This window comes from Neltuma alba, unplaced genomic scaffold, assembly GCF_004799145.2.
Source record: "Neltuma alba isolate B1F8T4 unplaced genomic scaffold, ASM479914v2 tig00010097_pilon, whole genome shotgun sequence".
NCBI classification, from domain to species: domain Eukaryota; kingdom Viridiplantae; phylum Streptophyta; class Magnoliopsida; order Fabales; family Fabaceae; genus Neltuma; species Neltuma alba.
Window position 1 is genome coordinate 268,085 of NW_021635051.1, and position 14,054 is coordinate 282,138.

General features: G+C 34.2%; 1 protein-coding gene across 2 annotated transcripts; it reads right to left on the minus strand.

The window, feature by feature from the left end:
- Nucleotides 1–7,368: 7,368 nt before the first annotated feature.
- On the minus strand, nt 7,369–11,021 carry LOC114754185 (protein DETOXIFICATION 35). Of its 2 annotated transcripts, XM_028942952.1 has the most exons (7): nt 10,721–11,021; nt 9,316–9,941; nt 9,065–9,121; nt 8,544–8,782; nt 8,327–8,445; nt 7,765–7,851; nt 7,369–7,638 (listed from the first exon to the last, which is right to left on the minus strand). In XM_028942952.1, the coding sequence occupies exons 1-7, from the start codon at nt 11,006–11,008 to the stop codon at nt 7,549–7,551; spliced, it is 1,506 nt and encodes a 501-aa protein (XP_028798785.1). In that variant the 5' UTR covers nt 11,009–11,021; the 3' UTR covers nt 7,369–7,548. The 2 variants fall into 2 exon arrangements, with proteins under 2 accessions (XP_028798785.1, XP_028798786.1); XM_028942953.1 differs by lacking the exon at nt 9,065–9,121.
- Between the last annotated feature and the right edge of the window lie 3,033 nt (nt 11,022–14,054).

Below are 14,054 nucleotides of genomic sequence, written 5' to 3' on the forward strand. Positions count from 1 at the left end.
CGCATTGGTTGTTTTTGCTATGTGTGCTATGACATGACGTGGTTGAGTTAGTTATGATTTATTGTGTTAAACTCCTTACACTTATGCCTTGGCAATATGTATAGTTAAGTTATTGAATGGTATATTATGTGCTCCCTTTTCATGGCATGATAATAAAAGTAAATGTGTGAGAATGTTAATTGCATATAGCATGAACTACCCTTTGCATTGTTATTAATATAATTGTTGTTCTTTACTACCGAGATTTCTTTAAAATCTCACCCCCTTTATGTATAATTAACACAACTAGGGGTTGGCTCATCAAGAGTGAAAGGAATGAATGTGAAGGCCTAAAGGAAGCTTGAAATATCATGCAATTATGAACATTTAAATGTTGTGTAATTATGGATGATGAGTAAAACTGTGTAATGTTGTTTATACTTAATGTATGCTTGTATGGATTGTTGCTCCTGTTGGAAATTGTGCCCTATGGGCCAATCATTATGTTTTGAACATTGTTAATTTATGAATTTATTAATTACGTTATCATATTATTTGCATGTTTACTGTGATGACTATCCTTGGATAACTCCTGGTTTATCCTAAATGTCCCTGGTCGGTCATCTATGTGGGAGCAAAGATGAAATAAGACCAGTATGACTTTAAAGATATATAGAGATATAAATTAAAGTCATAGGCACATGTAAGAGTACAAGGTGTTGGACCGACCCGCTATGAGAGAGCTGCATGGGTTAAGTCATAAGCTTCTCTCATATACAAACCATGTCATTGTGCCCTTTGACCTGAGATCATCATGGATTCCTACATGAGAAACGCTTAGCTTTGACCTAGTCAAAAGTCACTTTTGACCGAGTGATCATAAAGACTATGTTCAGGCTTAGTGGTTTTTCATGCGGAGGAATGTGAATGATCAAGATGGAATTTGTCCCTCACATTCGTAGAGAGACATTACTGGGCCCCTCGATGAGTGAGTCTGAGAAATGTATGGCCATACTATAATGGAAAGGTAGTTCCATTTCTATACTCAGACTACTCAGGGATCGAGAAAGTAACGGTCATGAATAGGAGGATGACGTTCTCCATGCCTCATCCATGACCAAAATGTCGTGTGACAAAAGGGACGCGATATGGTTGTATGAAAGGTTGCATCGTTCAATGATCCTCATATGTTTTGGGTAGTCGTGATGTCTTGCTAGAGACCGCTTACGACTTGTGAGTCATTATAGTTAATGGCCCACTGCCAACTTCATATGAGCCTACAGGGTCGCACACAAAATAGCCCAACACGAGTTATGATGTCTAGATTCATTGAATCTAGGATATGTCCAGATTCAATGAATAAATAGGGTGGACGTGTATATATATATTCGTATATATATATTATATATATAAATATAAGAGATATTAATTGTTAGATTTAATTTATAAGGATAAATTAGATCTATGTAAATTAATTCCGTCATATCTTTATTTTTGAATTAGATAAATAGGTGAATTAAATCTGTGAGACGGATTTAATATAAACCGTATTTATTTAATTGTTCTCTTATCTAATTATGCAATATTTGATATTGTATTAATTTCGGAATTAATTTGGGATTAATTTCGAAATTAAAATATCACTCATAATACCTATAGCATCCTATATATTCGATATTAGGGAGCTAGGGTGTTAAGAGTGAGAGCGAAAGCACTAAGGAGATAAGGGACGACTAAAAGTGAGGAGAGAGGATGGATTTTCAAAACCCTAGACGGACATAGACGCTAGCACGCCGTTCGAGGTTGAGGGCTACTCGTGTGGATACCGGTAGAGGAAGCCGACCGGAGTTGTCGACTTCGAACGACAAAATAGGCGAGCAGAAGCATCCTGAACGGCTGAATCATCGAGTCACCAGGAAATCGAACACCGAAGGTAATGCTTCTTACTACCTGACTTAAACGCGATCGGTAGATCCGGGCAAGGGATTGAAAGTTTTAAAAATTTTAAGTTGATTTCCGCTGCGCTTCGTCTATCAATTCCCTTCAGCTCCCACCTCTTGGAAGGTATCATGATGCATAATACATGATGGTATGGATAGTTTGTGGAAAAAATGAAAGTTAGGGATTAAATTTCTCAAGTTGAGAAATACTTGAAAACCTAGTTTTTAAGGCAATGACTTTTCTAACCAAATGATGGAGTCTGGCTCTGAAATTTGGTGAGCTTGAATTTCACATCTTCAGCTTCAAACAAAGTGGTAGAAAACCTATTTTGGAGTTTTATACAAAATGTTATGAATTTTTAAAATTAGGATAAAAAGCTAAAAAGTAAAAATTGACCAAATGAATAGTACTTTTTGAGAACAAAATGAAGCCCGAATGGAATGAGTAATAGACCAGTGGCTATTTTTCTATATAAACAAATGAATGAATTTCAAATAAACTTGGAACTACCTCATTTTGAATTTTCTAGAATTAGTTATGAATTTTCAAAATTAGCCAAAATTTTAGGGTTAGTAAGTGAATAGTAACCTAGAAAAGTAATTTTTCAAAGTACGGGTTCTTAAGCTTAATACCATGCAATGTAGTTTCATTTAACATATTTTGGCTCTATAAATGGTTGTAAGCTAAGATGTTACATAATTCCATTAAATAAAGTTTTTAAGTCCATCTCTTTTGGAAGTTAATATTTAATTCCTAGAAACTTAACTCTTAAGAATTACAAGCACGAGATGGCATTCCTATAGGATCCATACATAGCATTTAATTGTATTAGAAAGTCATTTAGAATCCAAAACCAGATTTGATAATCTTTTAAAATCCAGACTAATATTTAATTCTTTTTGTATTCTCCACATGGCTCAGAAAAGTTTCACCAATAAGGGGAGCTTTCATATGAAGAAATGTGGAAAGAATTAGCTTAATGCATCTCTTAGATCATATCATAATACCACATAGCAAAATTATACCGTATCATATAGACTTTTTGAAATCTAATCATCTAGAAAGCTATGATATTTAACCTCCAGTCCTTGTCATAAAACTCTTTATTATCCTCCCTCATTGATGAAGTCACATGTAGGGAGAGATATTTTAAAAGTTTGTCCCATTTTAGGAAACATTAATTATCTTTATTTTGGAGTAACTTTAACCATATTTTTGTAATGGCCTATTCACTATTTTAAAAAAAACAACTTATTACCAATAGAATTAGTTACAAAAAATTATTTTGTCACTAATTTCTTATAGATTATGGATGAAAATTTTGCCGCTAAATTTAACAAAGGATTAGCAACAAAATTTTTCTATAGCTAATATAGAGATGAATTAGTGAGGAAATTTTATTTCGTTACTAAATTTCATCGCTGATCTGTCTAAAAATTTGTCAATAAATATTTAGTGATAGAATTTTTTTCGTTAGAAATTTCTGTTGCTAATTCTATTGCTAATTTTTAATTATAAAATTTTTAGCGACAAAAAAATTTCGTTGCTAAATTGTTTGTCATAGAGATTTCTGTCACTAATGCCATTGCTAAGTCTATTCCATCGCAATTATATGGCTAATCTATCGCGAATTTTAAATTTTATTATTTTATCTTATAATCTTACATTAATTTATATAATAACATAATTAAGAATATAATAATTTAAATATATTTTCAATTTTAAAATAAATTGATATAATTATGGAGTTGGTGTTCATAAAAGTATCATTATCATTCATCTCACCATTAGATATATACTAAGAATAGGAAGATAATTTCTTAGAAAAATTATTTATATTTCATTAAAATCAATTCCTCTTGATTATTAATAATAATTAAAAAAATATGATAAAAATATTAATAATTTTTTTATACAAATTGATCTAAGAAAGAAATAATTTTATCATATAAACAATATATTGAAAGATGTAATATATGATGAAAATTCAAAACCGAAAAATGAATTTATAGGAACACGTCAATTTATGATTATAAATCAAACTAATGTTAAAGTGAATTTTGAATTTCAATCATTAAGTAATAAAATTTAATCATGACATAATTAATACCCATGATATAGATTGATGTTGGTCTTCAATGCAAAAACAAATGGTATATATAAAGAATTTTAAGAAAATAAATTATAAATGATACATATATAAGTAGGAGAATATTGTTTATCATAATCTATTCAAATATTTACTTTTTTATGTAGAAGAATTTATAAAATTTTATTATAGTATCTATTTTTTGAATAACAAGATCTTTTTACTAGTTATAAATCATTTTCATCAAATATGTCAAATACATATAGATTATTTAATATAATACAAATATAATCAAAATTATATATCTTATCATTTTTAATTAAAAAAAATTTAAATTATAAAAAAATATTTATGATTTAAAATTCAAAATTATTGTCATTAGAAATTAATATTATATTAAAAATATTTTAAAAAAATTATAAAACAAATAGTAAAACAAATATTTAAAAATTATTTTGTCATAAAAATAGTTATGATTAAAATTATCATATAGTTTATTTGTAGTTTTTAATAATATATATGTATATATAATTGTTTGTGTAAAAAAATATTATATATTTAATTTTGTATAAGTCAGTAGGTTCATTGCAACTAAATTGGTAAAATCGTACACGCACATAGACGAGGTCCATGGTTTAAGTCATGGAGAAATCACATTGAGAAGGAATTATGTGGTGGTGACACATAGCAGGCAGAAGGTGAGGTGGTAGCTACCGTCACCAGTGATGATGTGGCAGCTACGAGAGACGTCGTGTGGCCTTTTAATGTTTTTTTAAAAGATCAGATTTGTGACAAATTTTTTCATTACTAATTAGTGACGTATTACAACGAAATTTTTTTTCGATAATTAGTGACAAAAAAATTTCGTCACTAATCTAATTAGTGACAAAAAAATTAGTGACAAAACAAATTTCATTGATAATTCCATCACTAATGCGATTTCATTGCTAATTCCGTTACTAAATAAAAATTTAGTCGCTAATCACTTCTTTTTTTTTTGTACTGATTACTCATAAAATTAGTTCCTTGCCTCCAAAAATTCCCTCTTTAACATAGAGAAATTCTCCTGAAAAACTTGACTTGGAAGTACTTCTATTTAAATTTCCTGAAAATTACCTATTTTAGCATAAATATGTTTTGAATATTTTTAAAGTCAAACTTCTCATATCTTGAGGATCAAATCATTTTTATAAACTCACATAAATTCTCAAATAATTAATTCCTATTTTTATCCAATTATTTCAGGCCTCCTTATATTTTAAATAATTAGATTTGGCTAAATACCACTTAATGAGCCAAAATTCTAAAAATATCATAATTTCACTTTTCTGAAGTATTTTTCTCATTTTTAACTTCAAACAGGTTATTCCCCATTTTTCGAATTTTTTTTGGGATTTTTTATCATATTTTTGGTGATTAACTCAATTGTATTAGCTCGAAACTTTCTAAAATTACAATTTTATCTCAAATCAAGCTTAACTCAAAAATTATCTCATTGAGGTTTTTAGCATGACTTGTGGCCCATATTCATCTCCATTTCATATTCAGTTGTCGAGACTTCGCTAGTGTCTCTAACCATATTTATGCTTTAACCCTAAAGAAATTTTCAAAGTGTAATTTAGTTCTTGAAAACATTTTTCTCATTCTAGAACATTTATGAAACTTTTGCTCCAAAGAGCTTAGTAGTCTTTAAATTAGGCTTATTCCTAAACTTTTAGGCCCAAAATCTAAGTTGTAACATTCTATCACTAATTACATTGTGAAATGTTTTGTGATAGGAGTTAATGATCCGTCACTAGTCTTTTTACAACTAAATCAGTAACGGATTAATGACAAAATTTAACGATGGAATAAAATTCAGTCACTATTTTATTGCTTTGTCATTGGATACAATTGCTAATTTTAGTGACAGATTAGAAACAATATAAAATTCTGTCACTAAATATTGTCATTAATTTCTTTTTTTCTTTTTTTGTAGTGTTGGATGATAGCGTTTTGCCAGACAAAAGCTATGGGCTTTGGTGGGTCTCGAAAGACATGGTTCGTAGAGCTTGGGGAGTCTAGTTTTCTTTCACTGTTAATTATCTTCTTCGCTGGGATTTGTGAGGGATACGAAGCGGAGTTACTGGTTCAGAGGGAGAAAGCTTCATTGTCTTTTTCATTAACCTGAAGAGATTGAAGACGAGAGGAGGTCAATGATGCTGGTACTGGAGGAGAGAGACACCATTGTCTTCAACCAGAGGAAGTGAGAGATTGCATACTGCAACTTCTTCACTATTCTTCTTCTAGTTCAGCAAGCTATGGAAATGGTGTGAAGCAATCATCGTCTACTTTGGGAGACCTATACGCGATTGGGTGAGGGCACTATTGGGGATCGTTCACCATTCTTCTTCTTCAGGGAAGACACGAGCCGGACCAGAGCACCTCTTCCATTTTTCTATCTCACAATTTCAATTCCTTTCTCCTTTGCCTTTGATTTCCATTATGGGTTTTGAATATGATAGTTTTGCTGCAAAGCTGAGACTGGTTATATTCATGTTTAGCTGATTTTTCTTCTCAACCGAGAGAAACTATGAGCTTATTAGAGCGCTGAACTTTGTTTTCATTAATTGATGATGTTTATTGTTAATTTTAGTTCTTAATCTAGTTTTTTTATTGTTTGTGTCACCATTGAATTTCAATACGAATTTGAGCATTAAGATTTTCCTTAACAAAGAGGATTTTAATTAGATTCTAAGATTAAGTAATATGAGATTGGATTGTGATCTAATTTGTAATTAGAATAAACCTAATTACCCGTATAATTGTTGACAAGTAATATGGAATTGTTAGCTTCTTGGATAATTGTGTTAGAGGTAACATCCTATACTTGAGACTTGAGAGACGCTTATAAGTTGACCAATAGGCATGTTTAGTTAATCATACTTTAGATTAACAAAATTAACATTTAAGATAATTAATTAAGTGAAAACAAAGTTAAAGAAGCAAGGTTGGCCTTTTTTTTTTTTTTTAAATATCTGCTGTACTTTAATTTGATTAATTTTTGTTTTGTTTTATTTTAATTTCATTTCACTCAATTTATATTCAATTTTGGTTGCTCAACTTCAATGAAAAGAGGAAATTTAATACCTAATCGCTGGTTAACTAAGTTTTCCATGATTTTGTAGCTCGTACCCTTATGTTGCCTATCAAATTTGTGCGTTATAGAATGAATCTATTTCCTATTTCAGCGGAATGTCTTTGCTTCCCGTATCCTAGTATCGTGGGTGATTGCTAGACTAATTTATTTCCATCTTTTGGGTGTCGCGTAGATAAAGCATCTGTACTTCAGCAGACGCTGGATTTCCTACTAGAGAATCTGCAGATGCAAAAATCTAGATAACAAAATAAGCACAGTATAATCACAAGATGAAAAAAAGGTATTAAAAAAGAACAATAAATTACAAAATAAGTTAATACGAAATTAACAAAGCCAACAACCAATACAGGTTAATACATGGCTTGTGTTTTAACACGCATAAAATACCCATATATGACTCTTAAATTGGGTTTTCTCCAGTCTCGTTAGGTTCCACAATTGTTGAATCCTTTCCTCCCCACCTTTTCATGCGTTCAGTTGATTGCTGAACCTGTGAGTGACGGCATAAAATTACTATTTTACCCCTAATTTTTAACACTAATTACGTCTTTCTTGCTACAGTCTTGTATGTAAAATTTTATCCACAGGAATTTTACCGAAAGTATCACTTAATTACCTCCTTGTTCCAATTGGTATTGTAGAGAATAAACAAGAGAATCAAGGTTTGTAGCACAATTCCAAGTATCATACCACCCCAAAGTCCCTGAACACAAATCAGTGAAAAAATTAACTCAAATTCTTGGAAAACAGTGCTCAATGGAAACAAGATGGGAAAAATAGGGGGCAACATGACAAATTGGTCCAAAAAGTTTGATTTAATAATATTTAAGTGCCAAGAATTTTTAGTGAAAGATGATTTACGAATAACATATTAGGTAGTTGAAGATACGAGAGTCCCAGTTGCAAATCCTTATCAATGAAATGTAAGTCTTAAATGCCTTATTTATAATTATAGGTGGTTGAAGATATGACAGTCCAAGTTGCAAATTTTTACAAATGACATATAAGACTTAAATGCCTTGTTTACAATTATGACTCCTGCAGAGTTTTAAATCAGTATTTACAATTTTTGGCCAAAAAAGCATTATTTACTATTAATTTTTTAGCGAAATTTTTTTATGATGTAACTATTATTAAATTAATTTGTTGTCATTCTCCACAGGAAAAAAAAAAAATACCTTGACTCCCCATTTTGCTTTGTATCCAAGGAGGTATCCCAAAGGAAGCCCAAAAAGATAATAACAACCAACATTGATATAAGCAACTAATGTTTGCCATCCCGCTCCCACAGCAACCCCTGCAATAAATATGATTTCAAAAGCTAAAAGATAATAACTCATCGTAGTTTTGAGACAGAGCAAATGGAAAAATGTGCATTTTATAAAATCACCGTACCTGAGATCACAGGTTGAACACTATTAAGAACCATAGTTATGGCAAGCAAGTAAGCAAGGCTAGCCACAGCTTCTTGCAGAATCTTGCTGGTGGTGAAAACTAAGGCTATGTACTTTCTAGCTATCAATATACCAGTCAGGAAAAAAATCCCAAGCATCAGAGATTCTGACACAGTCACATAGACTGAGTATTTTGTTGCTCTGGGATGGCCCATCCCAAGTTCATTTGAAACTCTCACACTGTAAATTGATCAAATTAAAAGAACTAGTTTAATGAATAAACATTAGCAAGTTTTTATTGAATTTGCTCACATATGACTTTTTTATAAACTAACCTATTAATATTCCTAATTTTTCTTGCACTTTTAACGCTTATTAGGAGTGCAATAATGGTGTGAAGAATACACGCACAGACACATATCTGATTTCGTGTTGGTGGCTTTCACGTTATGAGATCTTGGAAAGATGGAAATTAAAAGTTGTTGTGAAATGGAAGAGGGTACAAAACTAGTGGACTCATACCTGATTGCTGCATTGAGTCCAATAAATATCATAGCCTCCCATCCATTAAAATACATGCTGAAATACACCGTGTTGTAAGTAACAATGCAACACTACTGGCCATATCAGTTTATAATACATGTAATAATGTGATACGAAAAAACCAAAAGTGCCCAATAAATCTTACCAAGTTATAACTGTTGGCCTATTATTGTCTTGTACCAAAATTAAGTTTCAGACAAAACAGACGTACGATCAATGATAGATCTTACCAAATAGAAAGGGAATCAACAGCAATAACGGCATTCTCAAGGTGACCAGTGAGAACAATAAGAGCCATCAAATACCAAATCTCAAGGCAAAGCATCACAGCAGAAGAAAGAGACAACCTCACAAAAGCCAAAATATCCTTAAAAGCCAGCACCGAAAATCCATGCCATCCTTCCTTACACCATCCAACTACATAAACTATCTGAGTCAAAGTAATTAACCAATTCGAGATATCAAATGCAATGGCAGCCCCAGCAATTCCCCAACCGAACACATAAATGAAGAGCCAGAGCAGCAGAATGTGAAAGACCAAAGCCACTAACCCAATCCATGTCAGTACATAGACCTTGCTCTGAGCTTGGAGGAACTTCTGTGTGGGAAAAGTGAAGGCAAGAGAGAAAAGATAGGGCCATGTGAGGAGAGTGAACTTGCCGGCGAGATCTGCGATTTCATGTTCTTGGCCGAGAAGCTTTAGAATTGGGGAAGCAAAGATGTAGACTGGGGAGAGGATGATGCAAGATGTGAATAAGATTATGCATGATCTTTGGGCGTAAACTCCTAGCATATGTATCTGCCCTGCTCCAAACGCTTGCCCACACAGTGTTTCCAATGCACTTCCCATGCCAAACTACAAGTTTTATGCAAAGAATAATAATAAAGGCAATCAATAAGCTCCTTTCAAATTGACTGTATAATAAAGCCAAAAGATTATCATAAAGTCTTTCTTGCTTATGCATTTTCATCTTAACACTTGGGATGTTATTTTAGTGAAGATAGTATCTTAGTATCTAATTTTAACTGAGAGCTATAACATTCTTTTATTCAGTTCAAAGTTAACTTTAGTAGTCTTTCATAAACTTCTTGAGGGGCAACTTAAAATCCTTTATAAGCGATTGAAATAAAATGGCAATGAACATTGCACGTTAATTTCCACAATATGGGTGCTAAAGACGGTGAAATACGAAAATACTTAAGCACTCTAGAATTACGGGATAGAGTGAAACACTAGGAAAATAAACACGAATCTCTTGCGTCAAGAGAATCCCGAGCAATACTTGTAGAGTGAAGCTACCTGTTAGTTAGGATTTTCCTTTCTTTCGAAAGTTTTAAAGTGTAAATTTATCTGGAAGGTTTTGACTCAGAAGTGCCGAGTTAACATTTTTAACAGCAATGAGATTATTGCTATGATTTTAAACTTGCAAGGCATATTTATTCTCAAAAAAACTTTCGAAGCACTCAGTAAAAACTTTCAACACAAATTTACATATTAGCCTAAAAAGAATTTTGTCTAAAATTAGTAGTTGTTTCTTCCTTTGCTCGTCAGATTCAAATTTTCAGTTCAGTTGGCATGTATAAGACAGAAAAATAAGAGTAGAAGAATAAAGATAAATGAAAGAATTTTCCAACCATGAAGCCGAAGGCGAAGGTGGCAATGACGGAGAGGGAGACGGCGACGGCGGAAAGTTCGAGGTTGCCGATGTGGCCGGCGAAGATGGAGGTGACAGAGTTGATACTGAAGAGACAGAGGATGTTGACAGCAATGGGAAGAGCAATCTTCCATATTTTGATGCTCTCAATCCAAATTATCTTCTTCAAAGCCTCATAGCTTCCCAACGGAGTGTAGTCGCCGTCTTCTGCCACCAGTTCCGTCGAACAGATTAACGGAGCCGTCGTCTGTGTATGAGTCTCCTCCATCTCGTTACAGAGAAGACTGGGTGGTGTTACCAAACATGGACCCTTCGCTACCTACAAGTGCTTGTTAATGATTTTTCATCAGAAGTATAATATTTGATATTTACATATAAAGTAGAAAGGAGAAATAGGTTTTAGACACATAGAATTTCTTGGAATAAATTTTAAAAATAGCCAATATCATCCTGGACCACATATTGCAGAAGAATTGCTCAAATTCCCAGACGATAATCTTACAGCAAAGCAAATCTAACAATTTTTGGGGATTATTAATTATCTTAGGGATTTTATCCCCAATCTGTCTAATCATACCAGCCAGCTGTCCAAACATTTCAAAAAGAATCCTCCCACGTGGGGGACAGAGCAGACCTCAGCTGTCAAGACTCTCAAAAGAATTGCACAGCAACTACCTCCTTTAAAGATCCCTGACAAAGGACTACGAATCCTCCAGACTAATGCCAGTGATGACTTTTGGGAGCTGTCTTAATTGAAGAAATACATGGAAAGAGATTCTACTGTGGACATGCAAGCGGACAATTCAAGGAGTCAAAGAAGCATTAACATGCTACCTATAAGGAGATCCTTACAGTCAAAAGAGGAATCGAGAATTTCAGTTTTCATCTCAGTCCCTATCAATTCAGAGTAGAAATGGACAACACGTCTTTTCCCAGAATGATTAATCCCAAGAGAAAGATTTTACCAGACAGCCAGTTACTTCGATGGAAAGACTGGTTCTCTCGCTATAAATTCTCTGTCCATCACCTCAAAGGTCACCAGAACATCAGAGCAGATTTCCTCACAATGCCTCAAAAAGTTTCTCAGCCTCCAAAACTCCTCTCACTCTCCAAGCACCAACCTCTTTTCATCCTAACTATCTCTGAACCAGAAATGCCTCACAGAATGAGAGCAACCATTTTCCCTCCTGGATCCCGTCCTGAATCTCCAACAGATGTCCAAAACCCTGCCTGAAGCACTATATTCTACTGGCTCCATCGTCTTCTTATAGATACTGGAATTCACCCATATCCTTAGCACTTTGATGCTGATGCTCCATGCCTCATTGTTCCCATCATCAAAGGACCCATATCAAAGGAACTCTTATGGTACATCTGCTAACATAGTTTGATATCCAAGGCTTTAGTCCAGGTAAGGCCACTCATTCTCAACACATCAACGGGCCACGTTAGGACTCTCAACTTTGAATACCAGATCTAGGATAACTGGAAAGATTGTCACTAAGCACTCTTTTATACATCGTGGTCAGATTCTATTTTCTAAGGCACAGGATCCTCTTTAAAGAGGCAAGTACAGAGCATACTCAGAATCTCTGGCGATAGAAGAAAGACATTATTTGTGAGGCTTTCAAAAGAAGAGAGAAATTTAGAGAGAACTCATGAGGAAAGCATACTAGTATTATACAAGGAAGTTGATATAACTCCTTCTACTTGTAACTGATGGCAGAGTGGGGTTTATATAGAGGCTCGGTGCCATTACATGACAAAGTCCTAATAGTAGATATCATTATGACTAGTAGGGGTCACAATGACCTGCTATCCTAATAATGACACAATTGCCAACTACTTTAATAAAGGCAACTACTTTACTGATTATAAGAAGACGAAATAGACTACAAGACAAACTATTTTAATAAAATAAAAGTAGATAGCGATATAAAGTAGGAATCTGGCGGGTCCCCTTTATCTTCAGGGTATCGCAAAAGGAGATTTCCTGATGATGGTGTTCCCTAGTTTTTGTAGATAGGTTCATGGCTAGGGGATAGGTTTATGATGCCTTCTGGGTCAGGATCATCTGAGTCATAATGTCTCCTTGTACAGTAGGATTCTTCAAGTTCTGGGTCAAGGTCATCTTGGTTAGGATCCTGGGATTCTCTTGCAAGGAATGGGAGTTGTGACTGAAGACTTGGCTGAGGGAGATAGAGTCCTTCAGGCTGAGTGAGTTGAATCTGTGAGTCTCCGTCATAAGGGTCTTGGGAGGCTTTTGTCGGTAGAGGGACTTGTGACCTATTTGGCGGAGGTCTGACAGCACTCATGATGAAATCTCTCTGGAATTCTTCAAGTGTTGTGCTGCTGGCTGACAGTAAGCTTGGAGGGAAAGGTCCAAGAGAAAGGCATGAAGTGTCTTCTCCTGTGTCAGGCTGATTAAGTGCAGTTAATATTTTCCCAATTTTTTCCATTAACAATGCTTCATTTTTTGGCCATGAGGGGGTGGTGACTTGGAGAATCAAACGATTGTCTGTGTAAAGCCTTTGGTCAGCACTTATACCATAGTTCCTGAAAAAGGTATACAAACAGAAAAATCTCTTCTGTTTGGGAGATGGTAAGTCCCAGACATTATGTTCCTTGAGAATTTTCTAAAGTTTTCCTCTCCAGTAGGGAAGAGGAGCAATCATCTCAAAGAGTGTGGTAAGAGGAGAATTTTCATTTCTGAAGTCATTCAGGTGGTCAAGTACGACTACGGCTGAGAAGGCTATGGCACAAGTATAATTGGCTGAGACAATCCAGATGTACCATAAGAGTTCCTCTAGTATGGGTCCTTTGATGATGGGAACAAGGAGGTATGGAGCATCAGCATCAAAGTGCTGAGGATATGGGTGAATTCCAGTATCTACAAGAAGATGGTAGAGCCAGTAGAACATAGTGCTTCGGGCGAGGTTTTGGACATCTGCTGGAGATTTAGGACGGTATCTAGGAGGAAAAGTGGTGGCTCTCATTCTGTGAGGCATTTTTGGTTCAGAGATAGTTAGGATGAAAAGAGGTTGGTGCTTGGAGAGTGAGAGGAGTTTTGGAGGCTGAGAAACTTTCTGAGGCCTTGTGAGGAAATCTGCTATGATGTTCCAGTGACCTTTGAGGTGATGGACAGGGAATTTATAGCGAGAGAACCAGTCTTTCCATCGAAGTAACTGGCTGTCTGGTAAAATCTTTCCCTTGGGATTAAGCATTCTGGGAAAAGACGTGTTGTCTATTTCTACTCTGAATTGATAGGGACTGAGATGAAAACTGAACTTCTCGATTCCTCTTTTGACTGCAAG